The sequence below is a fragment of the Mytilus galloprovincialis genome, chromosome 14 (genome assembly GCF_965363235.1).
Source record: "Mytilus galloprovincialis chromosome 14, xbMytGall1.hap1.1, whole genome shotgun sequence".
Classification (NCBI taxonomy): Eukaryota; Metazoa; Mollusca; class Bivalvia; order Mytilida; family Mytilidae; genus Mytilus; species Mytilus galloprovincialis.
Window position 1 is genome coordinate 28,984,683 of NC_134851.1, and position 23,852 is coordinate 29,008,534.

Sequence of the window (23,852 nt, forward strand, 5' to 3'; positions counted from 1 at the left end):
AAATGCTCAACCACATGAGGTATCAAATCAACAATTAATCTGCTGATTTAATGTATATATGTTATTTCGTTGATATGTATCTTCACCAACACAATCAAATCTGTTTGAATCACGGACACAATTTAAACTTTAGTTTAATTTTCGACTTACTACAAAGAGATTTTTATTGGCCATTGACAAAAACCATAATTCAAAATGACACTGATGTCTTGTAAACGACAGACATACGTTTTTATCATGCAATATGTAATAGTATGACTGATGATTCCGATACTAACTTTATATATGAATAGAATATAACATGTATACATTTATATAATTCATTATATTCTGAAAGAATGTTTTAATTTGTTGTTTTTTCTAATTTTTTTCTTTCTATTCAAGACCGCTTCGGTAGTTCCATGGTAACGTGTCTTCTACTAAAACTTTCTTCAGACACATGGAGGATTTTCTCATTTCAGACGTGTTTTCGTTGCTAAAATGAAAGATTCGCTGCCGAAAATACTAGGTGCGCAGGACAGACCATGTATCTGATGACGACGAGGAAACTTGTGCTTTAATGATCACGAAGTGTTCGGTATGACAAATTTAAGTACTTAAGTGCAATATACTGTATGAGTATGTTTTACAACTGTAACCTGTTAATAAGACTTAAGGGGCGGCACGAGCACAGAAACCTGGACTATTCTCAGTTCGAGATTTACGTTTGGAAAAGAAAGAAAGTTACCAAACACTATGCAAAAACGGCAGTTTGCATTAAGTTTTATGCATAAAAACTGTTTCCCACAAAATAGGAAAGTTCAAGATTGCCAGTGTGACCTTTCTAAAACAGGCACTTGTCTCAGAATTATTTTTATTATATATTAAATTAAAGGTTCATAGAAATTTCCGAGACTAGTGCCTGTGCTTTCTAACTAATCAATCATTCTCAAAATGCATGAAATGTTTATCACTGGACTGGATGCATTTTTTTCAACAATCCAATGCATGATCCTCATAGGCCTAACTGTACTATTTTTTAGTCTCTCTTTTTACTTTACTTGGATTTCGTAGGCAGTACGTCAACTGGGATTGTGTGAAGGCATATAAGACATAAATCGAAAACGGTCTCATAATTTGGATATTTTCTCAAAAATTTACGTTTTCTGTGGAAAAAGGATTGTTTCAAAGACAAATTTAAGAAGCACATAATACTATATGTATACATTTTGTACGTCATGACACACATGTTTCCGACTTTGTAAGGTTTTAGAGGAGTTGGTCTTTACCTTTAGTAGTATACAGGCGGAAACCCAGTTGAAATAGAACAAAGAATCGAAGCTCTTTGTTAGAAAAGGCGATAAATGCTTACAGTAATATTTACTATAAAAACAAAATCTTTAAAAGTTAACAGAAACAAATAAAAAGACATTTTTCGGCTAAATTACGAAGTATTTTAACATAAACACACCGTTACATTTGCATAAGTTTTCAATGTATCTATTACATATTAAGCAGAAACAAAAGATATCAAGTCGAAGACATGGGTGTCAATTAAGTTGGATCTAAAACATGCATAACATCCGATTTAAAAAAAATACTATGGACGAAGAACATATGAATCTATTCGTTCCTTAATTTTCGTTTCTGCTCTTCCATTATGTGACTTTAGAAAAATATCGAAAAACGGGTAACAATTGCATCGAAAAGAGAAAATCGAGTGCACCTTTTTATGTTTTTTTATGGGCGTGTTTGAGTTGATTATTTTTGTCTTAAAAATGTATAAAACAAGAGTACTGATACATCATCTCGCTTCATATTCAATCATTTTTATATATCCAGACTACAAGTTGACTTTGTAAAATCGAAATTTCACAGCACTAAAAGATGAAATATATGGGTCGAGTGAAATACCTTTCTAATGAATCACAAAAACAGAGGTTCGAATAACTAAGTTTCACTAAAAAAAAACTTGACAACAAACTTTTCAATCTTGGCAGCGCGTCACCCCTACAATGGCTTCCATTTTTCGATTGAAAAAATGAACTCGCGTAATGGGGTGATAATTTTGACGAAATGAATCTTGACTGGTATAGATTTGTAACTTGTTGATACCAATATATGTTGGGAGTGAAAAAATTGAAAGGTTTAATGATGTAAATGTTGTGAAAAGAGGTGATTGGTTGGCAACTTCACCAACCACTCGGGAGAGCGAATATGTGCTACTGCGCTTTACCAAGTAGGAAAATATGAGCGGAGCGACAAATTATGGAAACGACTGGGCACCGCTCACCATAAGGCGTCAGAACGTACAAGTCTGCTTACGCTAGCATTCAGAAACAGGTCTCGGATGTCTTGACCCTCCTCCCCCTCCCCATCCTCTGTCCGATCGTTATGCCACACCAACTTAATTAATAGTTCTTTGGATTTTCCCGCTCCTGTTTTGGAGAAATGGACTTTTCGATAAAAAAAAAAAATTACCGCTTCCGCAAATTTTTGGGCCGCATACCGCTCCAAAATTAGTTTATTCTTGACATATTTTTCTTCTCGTAGACGTTTTTCTTGTGCATATATTGCTCCAATTGATTCAAACGCACGTGTGATAAATCGATTTGTTAATAAAAGGTCAAAAATTGGGATGCTTACATGAAGTTGGTGTCAGATCATTGCATTTAAGACAAGTGGTTATTAAAAACGCAGTTATTTGAAATGGATTTCGTTTTACCTACATGTATGAAGACTTGTTCAAGAAGACAAAATAAAAAATCTTTCGTTAGACGACCACGATCATAACAGTACTCGTTAGAACCATTGTCATTCCCGATTATTGTTTCAACAGACATAGTCCGATCGAGTTTAATCTGACGTACAACGGCTGATTTACCAGACAAGATATGGTGTTGTTGTCCAACGGCCCCAGCTTTTCAGACAAAATTACCGTTGGGTGTCAAAGTAATCTCGGACTACAACAGACATACATGTAGATAGAGCTATCTGTTTTGGATGACATTGATATTATATTCACATGATTTAAAAAAAAATGACATCTTAATCTTATTTTCAAATTGGTGAAAACCCATATCTCCTTGTTAGTCTATTGACATGCACTCAGAACTCTTTTGTAATGGATAATTTAAGAGTTCCAATATTCAAGACCAAAGTGGTGGTGGCCTGCAAATAATAGTAACGCGTGTATTATTGGTGCAATCACTTCCAGTTTGAGATACATTTAGGTTTCAGGGGCAAAAGGAAAATGTATTTTGGCTAATTAGAATAATGCATCATGTGAATGTGGTTTAAGGACATAATGTATTTTAAGGGAATGTTCCATTACACTGAGATCTACATGCATAGAAATATAACTATTTTACTCAAGATGTTGTTGAAATATTCACCTCACTCTTTATGTTGATCCTTTAATGGATAAATAGTTTCAACTAGATGCCAAACAGTTAATAAACAATCACTTCTATATATGAAAACAACTGTATCAAAGATATTTAATATTTTTCATGGGCATTTTTTTGGAATATATGCACATATTTTAATTGTATTCCATACAATATATTTACCTAACTTACATAATTCCTCTTTATCCGCTTTGCCTCCTTATTATATACACATGTGTGAATTTAAATAAAAATTCACACAGTTAAAGCTTATTTGACGAAAATAATCAAAATGATACTAAACCAAAGCTAAGCAGAAAGTTGGGTATGGTATAGACTGTACTACAGGCACAAATACATCATGTGCATGGAGCATGTTTCTTCTCCTTTTTCTTTGAAGTTACCCTGTTTTAACATGTACACAAATTTCTAAATTGCACAATTTAAAAAAAAATTATACCGCTCGCTCCACTTGTAGAGCACCCGCCTCAACAAAACTCATTTTCAAGAATTTTTTACAATCAAAGAAATGTCGCTCGCTCTCCCCATATTTTTTGGAGCTTTTGTCCAAAGAACTATAAATCAAATTGGTGTGGCCTAATATGATAATAATTTCCATGAATTCGTTCAAAGTAAAATTAAAAGTGAAAATGCTATGGCCCAACCGTTTCAAAGAAGTAAAAAACTTTCTCTGTGTGACATCACAAGTATGAATGGGTCTGGACCAAGGAGTGCAATTACATTCTCAAATTGTCACTTTAATTTCCATTTAATTCATGTTGCCGTGTAATTAATTATATAACTTTAAATATGATTCATTTACGGTAAAAAAAAAAAAAAATGTTTAGTGTGGGCTTTTTTGAATCTTGTTCTCTTGTGTAAATTGCAATTATTAAAACTTCATATTATTCAGCTTTGACTATTTTCTCAGATGTTCCCTATGAGATTCTACACAAGAGTTCGTGTAGATTCTTATAAAAAACAACAAACAATTATTTTATTTTCAAGTAAAAGAAGGAAAGTTAAAATTGGTGAAATCTTTTAATAAAACAAGACTAGGAACATAAATGATATGAGGGACAACTGGCAAAACACAAAAAAGCAGCTAAGAATAAATTATGTTAGTTTCTTTTATGTAAATAAGAGGTGAAGCTTAAGTTTACTGTGCATTTTCAGTGTAGTTAATGCACTACTGTTTGCTCCTGTCACCAATGGTTTTCTTAAAAGTGAGATTGTTCGTGAATTCTCAGACAATACAGTAACGTTCAAATTGGGAAGTTAGTGCTCTCTTTTCTAATATATCAGATTTTAAAGCACACGACATATCAAAGAAATAAATAAAAAATAATATTACAAATAGCATTAGAGTAGAGTAGTGCGTTAACTAAATGATTTTTTTATTTATTGCACTCTGCAATCCGACCGTTGACAACATCTAGTTGGATAAGCAAAGAATGGAGGTAAAAAAAACAGTTGTTAATCCAATATGCCCTCATTTTCCAGTGGCAGTCAAAATTTCCCCGACCATCATCCCGGATGGCCTCTATCATTACAAGACCTACCTACTGTATTTATTGTTAACTTGTTCTCGTCCTGAACATGCATGAAATATTTGCCACTGGACGTTAAGCAACCAACAATCAATCAAATGAAGCAACACATACGGTATTAGTAATATATAGGAGATCTGACATAAATTGGGTAATAGATGATCATTAAATACACTGATTGTACATTGTATATCCGTTTTTTGTTTTTTTACAAATGTTCAAAGATCATGGCTAACTAATTTGTCAGAAGAATTTAATTGCGTTTTTGCATGTTACAAAACCATAATATAGGCTTGTTGTTTGCTAGATATTCTTCGCAATCTTTTATTCGAACGGCAGTTGCTGGGTGTTTTTTTTTTTTCTTTTTTTTTTCTTTTAGTTTTTCGATTTTTATATATTTCGCCCTATTGTTAATACATTGTAGTTATTGTTCGCTAGCTTCAGCCTGGTGTATATGTTATAGGCTTTAGCTACTTTATCATGTATCCTTAGATGGAATGTTGAATGTCCTTCGCAAAATATGAACATATGATTTTGTGACATCGTTATATTGCCTGCGCTGTATGCTGTTCCCAACACACTTGACAAAACTACCAAATAGGCATGTTTTAAAGGAAATCTTTATCTCTATTAAAAATACACTTGATTTTAATGAAGAATAAAATATTTCTGCTCTACTTCCTGGTTCATTCACTACGCAGAATATGTATTTATAGTGCCATTTTCAATAGGTTTTCATCCTGGATATACGTGAAATACTTGTCTTGTTAGAATGCAACAACCCCTCCCTCTTTCCATTTTAACTTGATTTGAACCCGTGTTATCTTGTTAGAATCTGTGTTACCCGATTTGAACCCATGTTATTCGATTTGAACCAATGTCACCTGATTTGAACCCGTGCTACTTTATTTAAACGCTTCCTTTTATTGTATGATACAAATTCTTGAGTATGAAAAACATATTTTGTTTCTGAATGGAAGTGCAAAATTGGGTCTCAATTTAAATTCAGGAAGCACATATATTTAACATGGAGTTTTCCTTAAAAAAAATCAATTTCTTGTTAAAATATAAAAAAAAAAAATAACAACATTAATTTCGAAAAATTTGAAAAATTCCCATGTCCCGACGAAAGATAAATGGTTGGTTTAATTTCTTATTGGGATACCAACAGCTTTTTAAAAGACTTCAATGATTTTTTTTGTTGTTCTTTGAAACATCTACTGATTGAATTCCTTTAAATAGGAAGTCATTGTATAGAAAAAAAACCACACATGTCTATTTTATTTAGCATTTAAACGGGAAAGTATTCATCATAACATTTAGTTTGGGTTTCTTTTTAGAAAAAAATATGGATTTGAAATTTTCAGTTCCTGACAGATCATCGACCGAAAGTTGCATGCAAAATTTGAACAGCATCTGTGACATAGCTCATTATCTGTTCATTGACCTTAAAGACGTTGTATGATTCCTCACTTTTCTCTGATTTTAACTGATACGAACAAGGGAAACTACCAAGATATGTAAATGAGTGAAAATTACTGTGATCGTAATTCAGTGGTTGTCGTTTGTTGCTGTGTTAATCTTTATTTTTCGTTCATTTCTTTTTAAATAAATAAGGCCGTTAGTTTTCTCATTTGACTTGTTTTACATTTATTATTTGTGGACCTTTTAAAGCTGACTATGCGGTATGGGCTTTGCTCATTGTTGAATATCATACGTTAACCTATAGTTGCTAATTTCTATGTCATTTAGTCTCTTTTGAAGAGTTGTCTCATTGGCAATCACACAATATTTGTTTTTTATATTTAATGTACAATTAAAATAAATTGCCCTTCACTGGCGATTTTCCCGCTTTTTCTCCCTTTCCTCCAACTACACTGGATATGGTACAATGTATTTTCATTATTTTTCAAATAGAGGTTAAGGGAAACCTCATTGGTAGCAATGCAATAATAATTCGAAAAAAACATAAATACTGCTAACATAATTTGAGGTCAATAAACGGGCTTCATTGATAGTAAAGGGGTCATTATGAATAGTTCAAATGAGTACGTACAATACAGACTACTTATGAATGAATTAATCAGAAACTATTTTGTACAAAATAACTTATTCGATCGTAAGATTGTACGGAAGCGTATAAGCCCCACACATTTTTTTATTTTTTCTTACTATCTTTGCGAAATAACGCAAACATTTGAGATATAACGCAAACCTTAGCGAAATAATGCAAACCTTGGCGATATAACGCACAAATCTTGATTTCAATTATTCATTAAGTTTTGTATATACATGTATATGTTACAGTGAATTTGTATAATCAGTGATTTTGTAGAATCCCTGAAAATTGAATCCCTGAAATTTTCAGGGATTATGTAGTATCACTGGATAGTTTAGGGATTATATATAATCACTAAAATTTTCAGAGATTATGTATAATCACTAGGAAAAACAAATAGATAGATATAGGAAGATGTGGTGTGAGTGCCAATGAGACAACTCTCCATACAAATAACAATTTAAAAAGTAAACCATTATAGGTTAAAGTACGGCCTTCAACACGGAGCCTTAGCTCACACCGAACAACAAGCTATAAAGGGCCCCAAAATTACTAGTGTAAAACCATTCAAACGGGAAAACCAACGGTCTAATCTATATAAACAAAACGAGAAACGAGAAACACGTATATATTACATAAACAAACGACAACTACTGTACATCAGATTCCTGACTTAGGACAGGTGCAAACATTTGCAGAACATGAATATCCATTTGAAGCTGGCTAAAGCAACAAATAATACATGTGAAGTTATTGCTATAATAGGAATGTTGATTTTTTTATTAATTTTGAAGTTTTCAACTTTATTGAAACCCTGTGTTGGTTATATCTTTAAGATTATCCTCTGTGTTAAAAAGCAGAATTATTTCATCTGGTAAGGATTATTATATCTATATTATTTTTTTATCAAACAAAGGATCCTTAAATTATTGATAATCCCTGAAATCATATTAGGGAATATGTAGAATAATTATTAAAATGTTCAGTGATTATGTAAAATCACTGGTCATTTTCAGGGATTATATATAATTACTAATGATTTCAGTGATTTTACATATTCCCTGAAAAATCAGGGATTCTACATAATCCCTGATTATACAAATTCCCTGTAACATATACATGTATGTCCGTCTGTCATTCATTTCGAATGTGATTTACTAGTAGATAAAAAAAAAACTTACATACATGGCCAACTCATTATGATAAATATTCATAGGAGTAATGGAATACTTGGAGTTCAATTATACATAAGTTAAGACTGATTTGTGCATCAGAAAAGTATATAATTCAACAAGAAAATAGATATAGTTTACAATAGTAGTACAGAATATAGGCATACTAAAATTGAAAGATCAAAAATAATGTCATATAATTTTGAAACTTTCAAGTCAAATATTTTTTTTTTAAATCTCAGAATATGATAAAGATTCTTTGATAGAAAGTCATTTTCATTTCAATATAGTGAAGTATTTTTAAGATGCTTGGGTAACAATTTGAATGGAGAGAACATAATTTTATTAATAAAACATCTTCATTCTATACAATCATGTATTGCCAAAGTGTAGCTTGTTTGAAACTAACCAACTTTACACAGTTCTGAAACGAGAGCTTACTTTGAAAGTATATTTATATTCGGTTATACATGAAGCTACATGTATGTTAGCAGGGTTGATTATTTTTCTTCGGTATAACCTCAATTTACTGAATTTTCTTTGTATTTATATATACTAGTAGTAACATGAATATCATTTCTGGGGAGTTGAAGATCGTACTTTGGCCTATGATGGTTTACTTTTACTTATCTTTGAAATTATTAAGAAACTAAGGTTTCAACTCCCTCAGTCAAAGTTGGCTTTAGATGAATTTGGGTATTAATTTTAGGTATTTTTAACATGTAACTCTTTAACGGTTTCGGTACTTATCTATCTTCGGATTTCAAATGTTTGGCTTTGAGCGTTCCTGATGAAGGTAAATCTAGAAAAGCGCTTCGGATGCAAGAAATTATTAAACTGTTGTTTTCATTTTTTTACGAATAGTGACTTAGATGGAGAGTTTTCTTATTGGCACTCATACCACATCTTCTTATATTATTTTGCTCATTATTAGTCTATGATAATTTATGTTCTAATTATTCAAGCATTTTACTTTGCAATGAGTACAAAGGTGATCAATTTTAATATTTACAGCCTCCTCCATTTATTTAATAACTGCTGTCTCCTTTAAATCTAAAATCAGAAACAAAGGTTTGCGTTATTTTGCAAAGGTTTGCGTCATAACGCAAAAGGTTTGCGTTTAACGCAATAATGTTTGCGTTTAACGCAATAATGTTTGCGTTATAACGCAAAGATAGGAAGAAAAATAAAACACAAAATCAAAATGTGTGGAGTTAATACGCTACCGGAAGATTGTATATATATACAACGTTATCTAAAAATACTTGCCAAATAAGGTAACGTTAAAAAAGCAGAATGAAATGAAACGTCTCGCAGATTTTCTCGTTCATGAAACGACAATTTAACTTCAAGAGCAGGGTATTGTTTTTGAAAAAAAAAATCTGATTCCCAATTTGATAAAAATAAAAATTCTAGTCAAGCAGATGGCCAACAAAAAAATATTCTGAATCTAGATTTTCCCCATACCATAGTGTTAAATTTTCAACAACAATAATTTGATTGATAGCGTCGAAAAACTAAATAAAAATATGCGCGAAAAAATATTCAGGCTCCCCTTGAAATTAAATGGTTGCACCCTTAACGATTTACTTATAATGCTTTTTGTGTGCCCATTATTGTTCCTGAATATATTAAGAAAGATTGACTTACAAACTAAAATCATATTTTACAGAGCGAAAGGTCGAAGTTGCTCTAACATCTGAAGGCCTGATTTGTAAAATTGGTAGTTGGACGTCATGTAGTGCCTTTCATAAGGAACCTTCGGAATTACCGAATTACAGTAAGCAGAGAGATTGCATTCGACGGAGCATATTTTGAAAATAATTTATTTAATTAGTTAAATTCTAATAATAGTTTAATAGTTTGATGTCGCATTACTATCTTTATCATTGGCTTTATGCTATATAAGTTGTTTTTATTTCGACTTAGGACATCGTAATTTTTAAAACAATTCGAAGACCATCTTACACAACTTACGTTAAGGTCAAATGAGGACATACTTATTTTAAGATACCTTCGTACACCTGATTTAGGACTAGGACGTGTCCAAAGACCATCCCAAGACACATCCTAGTCCTAGGTCAGCTTTGTGGACACGGACCCTGGTTATATGAACCAAATTAGTTTTCCCATTTACTATTGAATGTTTTGTTTAAAACACAATAATATAATAAACACCAATCTTTATGTTTTCTTTTCTGTCGATCATATCCTACATGTTTGCATTAAAAAGGCCCCTCATTGGGTTGTTCAAGTAATCACATAATCTCATTGTATTTGTCAATATAATCACATTATCATTAATCCTGTTTAAACAAGATAATCAAATAATCAAAAATACTGTCCTCGATTATCAAATAATCATGAAATATTTGATCCGGTAATAAACAAATACGGCCACGTTATCAAAAACCCTATGAGGAGGCTCATTGAAGGTCATATCCTACATGCATGTATTAAAGGTTATTACATTCAATAACAGATGTTGTTGATATTGTATTTAATATGTTATGTTTTTGTTAGCTCGTCCTATGACATATTGAACTTTTATTTGATCCGGGACATTTTTTTTTACAAAATAACTTGTACGATTGATACTCCATTTATCAAATTAATATTCTATCATTTTCAAAACAAACAAAACATTAAGTCAGCGTAATGAGTCATCTGTAAGATAGTATACTACATTATCTAACAATGCTTGCCAAAAAAGTTAACGTTTAACTGTTTAACTAGCAGAATGAAATGAAACGTCTGGTAGATCTTCTCGATTATGAAATGACCAATTGAATGCAAGGGCAGGGTATTGTTTTTGTTAAAAAAAAAATGATTCTGATTCCCAATTCGATAATAATAAATAATCTACTTATAATAAGTAGATGGTAAAAAAAAATTATTCTGAATCCAGATTTTGCCCATACCATAGTGTTAAATTTTGAACAGAAATAATCTGATTGATAGCGTCAAAATGTGCGCGAACAAAAATTCAGGCTCCCCTTGAAATTAAATGGTTGCATCATTAACGATTAACTTATGATGCTTTTTGTGTGCCCAGTTCTGTTATGGTTCCCGAACATAAGAATGATGGACCTACACACTTAAATCATATTTTACAGAACGAAAGGTCGTAATTGCTCTAACATCTGAAGGCCTGATTTGCAAAATTGGTAGCTGGACGTCATGCAGCGCATTTCATAAGGAAAACTCGGATTTAATAGTAGTATAATAGTTTGATGTCGTATTATTATCTTTTTCATCATGTTTATTGACTGTATGCTACATTAGTTTTATTTCGACTGAGAACATCAAAATTTTTAGGAAAATGCTAAGACCATCTTAGACACCTAACTTTAGGGACAAATGTATGTCATATCTTAATTTAGGAGACATTCGTTAACCTGAATTGGGACCAAGACGTGTTCTGAGATCATCCTAAGACACGTCCCAAGACATCGTCCTAGGCGTAAGACAGTTTTGTTATTACGACCCCCTGGTTATATGTACCGAATATGTTTTCCCATTTATTTTAAAATATTTTGATTAAAACACAATATAGTATACACCAATATTTATGTTTTCTTTTCTGTTGATCATATCCTACATGCATGTATTAAAGAGGCCCCTCATTGGGTGATCCAAGTATTATATAAATCACATAATCTCATCGCTTTTGTAAAAAAAAATCACATAATCTCATCGCTTTTGTAAAAAAAAATCACATTATCATTAATCCTTTTTAAACAAGATAATCAAATAATCAAAAATATTGTCCTCTATTATCAATTAATCATCAGAAATTTAGTCTAGTAATCAAATAATCACCATTTAAACGGCCAAGTAATCACGTTATCAAAAACCCCATGAGGAGGCTCATTGAAGGTCATATGCTTCATGCATATATTAAAGGTCATTACCTTCAATAACATATGTCGTTGACATTGTATTAAATTTTATGTTTAAATTGTGAACTCGTCCTTCGACAAAAATGTGAATTAAACTGGGACTCTTTTGTACAAAATAATTTGTTCGATTGAAACTTAATTTATCAAATTAATATTCTTTATTGGCAAAACGAACAAAAAAAATATTCAGCGTAATGAGTCATCTGTAGGATTGTATACTACGTTATCTCCAAATACTTGCCAAATAAGTTAAAGTTTACCTAGCAGAATGAAATGAAACGTCTGGTAGAGCTTCTTGTTTATGAAACGACCACTTAACTTCAAGGACAGGGTATTGTTTTTGTTAAACAAAAATATTCTGATTCTCAATATGATAAAAAAAAATGTAGTCAAATAGATGGCCAACAAAAAAAATATTCTGAATCCATATTTTCCCCATACCATAGTGTAAGATAATGAACAAAAATAATCTGATTGATAGCGTCGAAGAACTAAATAAAAATGTGCGCGAACAAAAATTCCGGCTCCCCTTGAAATTAAATGGTTGCATCATTAACAATTTACTTATGATGCTTTTTGTGTGCCCAGTTCTATTATGATTCCCGAACATAAGAATGATGGACCTACATACTAAAATCATATTTTACAGAACGAAAGGTCGAAATTGCTCTAACATTTGAAGGCCTGATTTGCAAAATTGGTAGTTGGACGTCATGCAGCGCATTTCATAAGGAAAACTCGGAATTTCTGAATTAGAGTTAGCTGAGAGATTGTATCGCGCTCTTTGACTCATTTGCATTCGACGTAACATATTTTGAAAATATTTTATTTAATTAGTTTAATTCTAATAGTAGTATAATAGTTTGATGTCGTATTATTATATTTTTTATCATGTTTATTGACTGTATGCTATATTAGTTTTATTTCGACTGAGAACATCAAAAATGTTAGGAAAATGCTAAGACCATCTTAGACACCTAACTTTAGGGACAAATGTATGTCATATCTTAATTTAGGAGACCTTCGTTAACCTGAATTGAGACTAAGACGTGTTCTGAGATCATCCCAAGACACGACCCAAGACATAGTCCTAGGCGTAGGACAGTTTTGTTATCACGACCCCCTGGTTATATGTACCGAATATGTTTTCCCATTTATTTTAAAATATTTTGATTAAAACACAATATAGTACACACCAATCTTTATGTTTTCTTTTCTGTTGATCATATCATACATGCATGTATTAAAGAGGCCCCTCATTGGGTGATCCAAGTATTATATAAATCACATAATCTCATCGCTTTTGTCAAAAAAATCACATTATCATTAATCCTTTTTTTAAACAAGATAATTAAATAATCAAAAATATTGTCCTCGATTATCAATTAATCATAAAATATTTGATCTAGTAGTCTAGATAATCACCATTTAAAAGGCCAAGTAATCACGTTATCAAAAAACCCATGAGGAGGCTCATTGAAGGTCATATGCTTCATGCATATATTAAAGGTCATTACCTTCAATAACATATGTCGTTGACATTGTATTAAATGTGTCATGTTTAAATTGTGAACTCGTCCTTCGACAAAAATGTGAATTAAACTGAGACTCTTTTGTACAAAATAATTTGTTCGATAGATACTTAATTTATCAAATTTATATTCTTTATTGGCAAAACGAACAAAAAAAATATTCAGCGTAATGAGTCATCTGTAGGATTGTATACTACGTTATCTACAAATACTTGCCAAATAAGTTAACGTTTTCCTAGCAGAATGAAATGAAGCGTTTAGCAGAGCTTCTCGTTTATGAAACGACCACTTAACTTCAAGGACAGGGTATTGTTTTTGTTAAACAAAAATATTCTGATTCCCAATATGATAAAAAAAAATGTAGTCAAATAGATGGCGCATACATACTAAATAAAAATGTGCGCGACATATATTCAGGCTCCTCTTGAAATTAAATGGTTGCATCATTAACGATTAACTTATGATGCTTTTTGTGTGCCCAGTTCTATTATGGTTCTCGAAAATAAGAGTGATGGACCTACACACTAAAATCATATTTTACAGAGATAAAGGTCGAAATTGCTCTAACCTCTGAAATCCTGATTTTCAAAATTGATAGTTGGACGTCATGTAGCGCCTTTCGGATTTGGCGAATTAGAGTTAGGAAGGAGATTGGATCGCGCGTTTTGTCTCATCTGCATTAGACGGAACCTATTTTAAAATTGTTTTATTTAGTTAGTTAACTTCTAATAATAGTATAATAGTTTGATGTCGTATTACTATCTTTATCATTGACTTTATGCAATATTAGTTGTTATTATTTCGACTTTGGACATCGTAATGTTTAGGACAATGCTAAGACCATCCTCGGCACTTAATTTTAGGGCCAAAAGTAAGACATATTTTATTTTAGGATAAACCTTCGTTAACCTGATTTAGGACTAGGACTTGTCCTAAGACCATCTAAAGACACGTCTTAGTCCCAGAACAGTTTCGTTGACACGGCCCCTGGTTATATGTACCGAAACGGTTTTCCCATCTACTATTGAATATTTTGATTAAAACACAATATAATACACAACAATCTTTATGTTTTCTTTTCTGTTGATCATATCCTACATGTTTGTATGAAATAGGCCCCTCATTGGGTTGTCCAAGTAATCACATAATCTCATTGTATTTGTCAATATAATCATATTATCATTAATACTTTTTAAACAGGATAATAAAATAATTAAAAAAACAGTCCTCGATTATCAAATAATCATCAAATATTTGGTCCGGTAATAATCAAATACGGCCACGTTACATAAAACCCATGAGGAGGCTCATTGGAGGTCATATCCCACATGCATGTATTAGGGTCATCACATTCAATAACAGATGTCATATATATGGTATTTTTTTTTAAATATGTTATGTTTGTGTAAGCTCGTCCTTCGACAGATTGAACTTTGAATTGAACCGAGACTGTTTTGTACAAAATAACTTGTACGATTGACAGTCCATTTAGCAAATTAATATTCTTTTATTTTCAAAACAAACAAAAAATTTATTCAGCGTAATGAGTCATCTGTAAGATTGTATACTACATTATCCAAAAATACTTGCCAAATAATTTAACGTTTAACTGTTTAACTAGCAGAATGAAATGAAATGTGGTAGATCTTCTCGTTTATGAAACGACCAATTAAATGCAAGGGCAGGGTATTGTTTTTGTTATAAAAATAACTCTGATTCCAAATTTGAAAATAAAAAAGATCTACTCAAATGGATGGCCAAAATAGAATTATTCTGAATCTAGATTTTGCCCATACCATAGTGTTAAACGTTGAACAAACATAATTTGATTGATAGCGTCGAAAAACTAAACAAAAATGTGCGCGAAAAAATATCAAAGCTCCCTTGAAAATAAATACTTGCATTCGCAACGATTTACTTAAAATGATGCTTTTTGTTTGCCAAGTCCCATTATGGTTCCCAAACATAAGAATGATAAACCTACAAATTAAAATAATATTTTACAGAGAGAAAGGTCGAAATTGCTCTAACATCTGAAGGCCTGATTTGAAAAATTGGTAGTTGGACGTCATGCAGCGCATTTCATAAGGAAACTTCCGAATTAGAGTTAGCAGGGAGATTGGATCACGCTCTTTGGCTCATTTGCATTCGACGTAACATATTTTTTTTTATTTAATTAGTTAAATTCTAATAACAGTATAATAGTTTGATGTCCTATTACTATCTTTATTATTGACTTTATGCTATATTAGTTGTTTTTTTTTTATTTCGAATTAGAACATCGTAGTTTTATCGACAATGCTAAGACCATCTAGACACCTTATTTTAAAGGCAAATAATAGCTATATCTTATTTCAGGAGACCTTCAGTAACCTGAATTGGGTCTAAGACGTGTTCTGAGATCATCCAAAGAAACGTCCAAGTCCTATGACAGTTTCGTTGACACGGCCTCTGGTTATATGTATCGAATAAGTTTTTCCATTTAATATTAACATGGTGTTCAAAACACATTAATATAGTAAACACTAATCTTTATGTTTTCTTTTCTGTCGATCTTATTTTACAAGTTTGTATTAAAGAGGCCCCTATTGGGGTTGTCCAAGTAATGACATATATAATCTCATTGTTTTGTCAATATAATCACATTATCAATAATCCTTTTTAAACAAGATAATCAAATAACTACAGCCCTAGATTATCAAATAATCATGAAATATTTGGTCCGGTAATATTCAAATAAACAACCCTATGAGGAGGACCATTGAAGGTCATATGCTACATGCATGTATTAAAGGTCATTACATTCAATAACATATATCGTTGACATTGTATTAAATTTGTCATGTTTAAGTTGTTAACTCGTCTTTCGACAAAACTTTGAATTAAACTGAGACTCTTTTGTACAAAATAACTTGTTCGATTGATACTCAATTTATCAAACTAATATTCTTTATTGGCAAAACAAACAAAAAAAATATTCAGCGTAATGAGTCATCTGTAGGATTGTATACTACGTTATCTACAAATACTTGCCAAATAAGTTAACGTTTACCTAGCAGAATGAAATGAAACGTCTGGTAGAGCTTCTCGTTTATGAAACGACCACTTAACTTCAAGGACAGGGTATTGCTTTTGTTAAACAAAAATATTCTGATTCTCAATATGATAAAAAAAAAATGTAGTCAAATAGCTGGCCAACAAAAAAATATTCTGAATCCATATTTTCCCCATACCATAGTGTAAGATAATGAACAAAAATAATTTAATTGATAGTGTTGAAAAACTACATAAAAATGTGCGCGAAATATATTCAGGCTCCCCTTGAAATTAAATGGTTGCATCCTTAACGATTAACTTATGATGCTTTTTGTGTGCCAAGTTCTATTATGGTTCCCAAAAATAAGAATGATGGACCGACACACTACAATCATATTTTACAGAGATAAAGGTCGAAATTGCTCTAACCTCTGAAGGCCTGATTTTCAAAATTGGTAGTTGGACGTCATGTAGCGCCTTTAATAAGAAAACTTTTGGATTTGGCGAATTAGAGTTAGGAAGGAGATTGGATCGCGCTTTTTGTCTCATCTGCATTAGACGGAACCTATTTTAAAATTGTTTTATTTAGTTAGTTAACTTCTAATAATAGTATAATAGTTTGATGTCGTATTACTATCTTTATTATTGACTTTATGCAATATTAGTTGTTATTATGTCGACCTTGGACATCGTAATGTTTAGGATAATGCTAAGACCATCCTCGGCACTTAACGTTAGGGCCAAAAGTAAGACATATTTTATTTTAGGATAGACCTTCGTTAACCTGATTTAGGACTAGAACTTGTCTTAAGACCATCCCAAGACACGTCTTAGTCCCAGAACAGTTTCGTTGACACGGCCCCTGGTTATATGTACCGAATAGGTTTTCCCATCTACTATTAAATATTTTTATGAAAACACAATAATATAAAAAAAAATAAAAAAATCTGTCGATCATATCCTACATGTTTGTATTAAAGAGGCCCCTCATTGGGTTGTCCAGGTAATCACACAATCTCATTGTTTTTGCCAATATAATCACATTATCATTAAAGAAAATTTGAACAAGAAAATCAAATTATCAAAAATACAGTCCTCGATTATCAAATAATCATGAAATAGTTGTTCTGGTAATCAAATAATCATTATAAAAACGGCCAAGTAATCACGTTATCAAAAAACCCATGAGGAGGCTCATTAAAGGTTTTGTCCTATATATACTGTCCATGTATGTATTAAAGATCATTTCATTCAATAACAGATGTCGTATAATGTATTTTTAAAGTATTTTATGTAAGTACGTTTAAGTTGCTAGCTCGCCAATCGACAAACTTATATTAATGTACAAGATGTTTCTTCAGTGTTTCATACGGATATTTCTTATATCTAATTGTATTGCAATCAAGACAATAATAAGAACAAAAACAGGTACAATTGAAGGATTTACTCAATCTGTTTTAAGTAAGGAAGTCAAAACTTTCTTAGGCATACCTTATGCTGAAAAACCAATTGGTGACTTACGATTTCGGGAGCCATTACCAGTAAATAAATGGCAAAACATAAAACAAACGAAAGCTTTTCAAAAAGCATGTTCACAACCTGCAGCATTTGGCACGGCTGTTCCTTTTGAAAACCAAAGCGAGGATTGCTTGTATTTGAATGCATGGGTGCCCAATGGAGGATGCATAAATAAACATGCAATGATTTGGATATATTTTGGGGGCTTTATTGTCGGTGATATCCAACGATTTGACGGCAAGGTCCTCGCTGCATCATCAGATGTGATTGTTTTTACATTAAGTTACAGAACTGGACCGTTGGGTTTTCTATATTTGAACGACAATGCGGCACCAGGTAATATGGGATTAATGGACCAAGGGCTTGCAATAAAATGGATATATGATAATATAAAAAGATTTGGAGGAAACAGGAACAAAATAACATTATTTGGACAAAGTGCTGGTGCGGCAAGCATAAACTATCACATGTTTTCTAGAGTCACACAAAGATACTTTCAGAAAGCAATCATTATGAGTGCTGCAGCTGATTCTAGTTTCACTTATCATTCACCGGAAGTTGCTTTAGATACCGGTAAAGAATTTGCCACACAAGTTGGATGTAAGGAGTCAACAGTAGAGAGCACTTTGCAGTGTTTACGGTCTCTAAATGCATCTACATTATCAGCATTACAATTACCGCCAAACCCCAAACCCCCGGTGTTTTTTAGAGCACATTTACCAACAGTAGATGCTCTTTCATATGTTTCTAAGCCACCAGCTGAATTTTTGAAAGACCCCTTTGGTATACGTCCTATTCCACTTTTAATCGGGGTTCTTAAGAATGAGTTGTCGTTCTTCATCACATATTTTGTTGGTGTGTTACAGATACCTATAAACGTACTAGATGGAATCATCACCAAAGAAGAGTTTTTCGATTTAATTCCCCTTTCCCTAGACGCAAATAATGAAACCTTGAATGCCATTGCTGAATATTATCTTGCGCCTTATATGCCTGGAGAACCACCGTCATACATTGATGTTCTTAATGACATAGGTGAGTACTTTAACGGGTTTTCGCAAACATTTACAACCACAGAAATTTCTAGCAATTTTGATTAACATAAGATGAATTGTATTTAACGGGAACGTTGAAGCTCTAAAGTTGCATAGTCTACTAGAGTATCACAAGCCTACTACTGTGTTGACATGAATCAATATAGATATGGTCAAGTTTGTAAATATTTGTTTTTGTCTTCAAAAGATGTGGTATGAGTGCCAATCAGACAAACTCCACCCAAGTCACAATTTGTAAAAAAGTAAACCATTATAGGTAAAAGAGGAAGGGCCAATTTGCCGGGGATTTTTTTCACAGAAGGGCCAATTTCAAAAAGTGCCGACAGAATAAAACTTACTATAAAAACAAAAAATAAAAATGCTTTTTGATCAATATCTCGATTTACATATATTATGATATGTGTGATCAATAGTTAATTTAACCCTCAAAAAGGATGAAAGTACAATATGCGGATTTTCGGGTGTTTTTAGGTGGAAAAAACAGGGAATCCCTCCAGAAGGACATTTCAAACCAACAAAAAGTTATGCTTTTTATGACTGTTGTTATTCATACTACTTTTTCCCTCAAAAATGAAATTGGTTTAGTGTGTCCTTATTACATAAAAAACAACTTTTTGAAGAAAAAATTGTAACATCGATAAATTGTACCGATATAGCTTCTTAATAAGAATCATAATGATCAGTATCGCCGTAGCTCCATCAGTAGAGTACAGAACTACTCATATTTGATGGTTTTGAAGAAAGGGTTCGAATCTCGTTCAGAAGCTTTGTATTTTTTTTTTTTTTTTTTGTGTTGTTATATTAAATTTTAATGTTTCTATTATATTCTTCGGATGTTTGCTTAATTCATAGAGTCATTCTGGTTCATTTTGACTATATAGTTTACTAGTATAATCATTTTACATGTATCAAAGAAAAAATAATGTATCGCTTATTGTGTGCAATCCTATGACTTCCATACTCTTGACTTACTTTCTATTCATGTGTTTATATTTATTACATATATTCAAGGGACAGCTGCCGTCAAACTGATGTAGATGCCTGCACATAACCAATAACACGAGAATTAATTCTATAGAAATGAAGCCTACATGTTGCGGGTGTAATATACACATAACATAAAATAAGGCCATTGTATACAAGTTTCAAAACAACAAAAAACAATGTTCGAAACCTTTTTTGAACATGGTATTATATGTAACAAATGCAGCCAACAACAATTTTGTCGCCAATTCACAAACTGTATAGATACTAGTCTAGTACTGAATTTTTTACCACCGTCCCTACATCGGTACCTAAGTCATCAGAAAATAAAACAACACAACAGAACAAATGAGATACACTACAAATCTTAATTGTAGGTAAAACATCAAGAAGCTGTTGCATCTGTATCAAAACGAAAGGCCGATTTGTTAAAAAATGACAGAAAAGGCAATTTTAACATGTGATAGTAACACAGGGTGATCTATGACCAACTGACGTAAGATGTTCTCCCGTTAAAATATATACATGTAATATCTTATCTTATCTTATAGACGACAAATTCAGATATACATATATTCAGAATGAGAAAATCACGATTTGAATTTGTTCGATATTATTTGGCTCCTTGACAAGTTACGTGGTATGGCACCTTGTATAAACAGATAAAGGATGTTAATAATAAAATAAAATCAATATTAAAAAATCAATAGTCTTGGCCTTGTTTTTGTAGGAATACCTGTTCAAGGTATGAAAATAGATGATGTGACGTATTTTCATGTACTATAATTAGCATCTATCGGGCTATTTAAAACATGATTTTACCTATCTTATAGAATGAAACAAATGGCAGGCAAATTGGCTCTACCTCTTTTGGCCTTCAACATGGAGACCTTGATCAATGCTCTTTAAATTCGTATCTAATTTTCCCTTTTTCCTTTATATTCTTGAGTGACTGATGAGTCTTAGGAAGACGGAATGAGCGTCTGGCGTACAGAATTGTAAATCTTGTGTCTTTGATGATTGTTTTTGCCATGTCTTATTCCTATGTGTATTGCTGTTCATCATATTATTGGTTCACGCATGCTATTATTTGAGTCGTGATTCAAACATTTGCAGTGAAATGTTCAAAAAATTTCTCTCTTTTGAATACATTTAATTTCAGGTTCAGATCTCAGTTTCCGATGTCCAGTTTTAGATATTGCTAAGACATTTGCCAATACGTATAGAAGAAAATCAGTTTATATGTACCTTTTTGAGCATAGATCCACAAAAAGTCCGACCCCGCCGTGGTTTGGTGCTTTCCATACATCTGAAATTAGTTACGTCTTCGGCGATCCGCTCATAGACAACGTCAAGTATACAGAAACAGACAAGGTCGTCAGTAATAGAATGATAAATTACTGGACTACGTTTGCCAAAACGGGGTAAATATATCTTATTAAACAATATGTTATCATTAGATCTAACATTGATTGATTAAAGGTTTCAGTTCCGTCGAGTCAGTTGAAAAAGCCTTTTTCTTACACCTACATGGTGCTTACTTTTGAAATATCCAAAATAGTAGAAGCAAATGACAAACGAGGAAAAATGTCTGGAACTCGGAAAACTGAGTCCGAAAACAATTTAATTTGTACACAGAATCTAGGTATGTGAGGTATTTTCAGTAAACTCAGGAACAAGCTACTACAGCAACTCCTAAAACATCATAAATTATATAGTAATGAATCGTGTACTAGTATACGTGTCACTTTATATATTTCGTGGCACCATAGAAACTTTTATCGTTTAATCGTTGATGGCATCAGAAAAAGAAGATATCATAATGAAGTAAAACAAACCACGTCAGGTATTTTATAAATCATTCTGGAATCCAAGGGTTGTCGTGATGAAAATTGGTTTAACAACAAGTTTGTATTGTAGGAATCCAAATTTCGTAGGCGATAAGTGTTTTAATGACTGGAATTTGTATAACAAGCAGAACCGGAAATATCTAATTATCGATAGCAACTGCCCACAAGACGGTCAAGCACTAAGGGAATCACAGTGTGCCTTCCTAAAAGGTGTGACATCTATTTGATAAAGAAAAAAGAACAGTTTTTGAAAATGCAATATGTATGTCATATTCGTAGAATGTCCAAATAAAACATGTATTACTCATGGAAATGTTGACTGTGAGTGCTCATCGTTGTTGTTATTGACTAAGATCATCAAATGTCGGATTGACGGTGTACGTAATCCCGGTAAAATCTGTGTATCAATGTATATTCTTCATGCACACCTCTAACTCATTTTGGTGTGGTTTTTTTCCATTAAATTTTGTATGGTTTTGTATTTATCAGGTCTTCAACGTGTTATTTGGTTTATTTTTTATTTGGATTATTATATATTGTAGCCTCAGACATAATTGAAAGCACATTTATAATTGTCGATATGCATTCCGATGCAGTAAAATTGGTATCGTAAATGGTATTCCATGTCAATGATACATGTGTTATAACCTACATGTATCACATTACCTTAGTCATGATATTGTGGTATGTTCTTTAGATCATTTGAATTTTGATCTTTGATAATGTACGTGTGGCGTAAGGGGTAACACGACACCTTGGGAAAGTAACTCCTTAAAGAATAGCAGATCTTTTTATCACATTCTATAAGTGAGGAGAAATCAAAGTTAGTGTTTAGCCAATGAAATAATTCCTGTAAATAATGTGGTTCAAATTTCTAGAAACTATTTTTGTCAAGAAGTGAAAAGTTGATAATTTGTCGAAATTTTCTAAAAATTAAATGAGCTTTATCTAACTTTAGTCTAAGAGTTGAGTACACTCCTTAATTTCTAATTTCTAAGACAATGGATGACTAAGGTGCGAATATGTCTACACATACATGTATGAATAATTTCGGGTACTGCTGAAGACATCAAATTGAATTTAAGATGTCTGATGTGACAAATCGAGAATCTGGCTTTTTGACGTTTTACCTTAGAATTTTCATGCTTTTAGATAAATAAATGAGCAATCAGAATATACTAAAAGAAAACATGAATCAATATGAATAAATAACTGCTACAATTTCTTTGAGACCGTAGCCAATAACACGCATCATATTGAAAATTCAAAGACATTCAGTTGTGTTGCAATCTTTATGTTAAAATGGTTTTAAACGAAAAATTACCAAATCATGCAAATATTGTTGGTGAATTTTATAGGGACTGTGATAAGAGTTTTCTTTTTGGAAATCATACCCCATCTTTTTATTTCTATAAAATTCAAGAAACTGTCTCCAAAAACATGAAATCAAAAGACTGCGTATAGTTTCAGAAAAAAACCTCCTATACCTTTATATCTATAAGGATTTGATATATATTGTGCAATATGTATATAATGAAGTGGAAGTAATCACAGAACATTTATCTAAATAATCTGACATTAATTCACCTACTAGTTGGAGTATCATATCTCCATAACTCTAACAACAAATAAGCGCTGCATCCCGAATTTACAAAAAAAAACATGACTTTTGGGGATATCGATCGCATGCAGTGTGTCCATCGATCGTGACCGATCAGCCATTTACACTGAACTAATACATTGTAGCTCAGGCTCCGGTGGACTTGTGTTCCCTTGCCTCGTCAGTATAATCTAGAGTTGTAACACAGTATATAATATAACACTGT

The 23,852-nt window shown here is 32.1% G+C and overlaps 1 protein-coding gene across 1 annotated transcript; it reads left to right on the forward strand.

Moving 5' to 3' along the window:
• Positions 1 to 17,902: 17,902 nt before the first annotated feature.
• Positions 17,903 to 22,333, forward strand: LOC143058264 (acetylcholinesterase-like). Its single transcript, XM_076231735.1, has 3 exons — positions 17,903 to 19,172; positions 21,339 to 21,600; positions 22,097 to 22,333. The coding sequence occupies exons 1-3, from the start codon at positions 17,960 to 17,962 to the stop codon at positions 22,251 to 22,253; spliced, it is 1,632 nt and encodes a 543-aa protein (XP_076087850.1). The 5' UTR covers positions 17,903 to 17,959; the 3' UTR covers positions 22,254 to 22,333.
• Positions 22,334 to 23,852: the final 1,519 nt, after the last annotated feature.

Coding starts and splice junctions, on each gene's coding strand:
- LOC143058264 (XM_076231735.1), top strand. CDS start 17,960: ATGTACAAGATGTTTCTTCAGTGTTTCATACGGATATTTCTTATATCT. Junction 19,173..21,338: donor TGATGTTCTTAATGACATAG/GTGAGTACTTTA, acceptor ATTTAATTTCAG/GTTCAGATCTCAGTTTCCGA. Junction 21,601..22,096: donor ACTACGTTTGCCAAAACGGG/GTAAATATATCT, acceptor TTTGTATTGTAG/GAATCCAAATTTCGTAGGCG.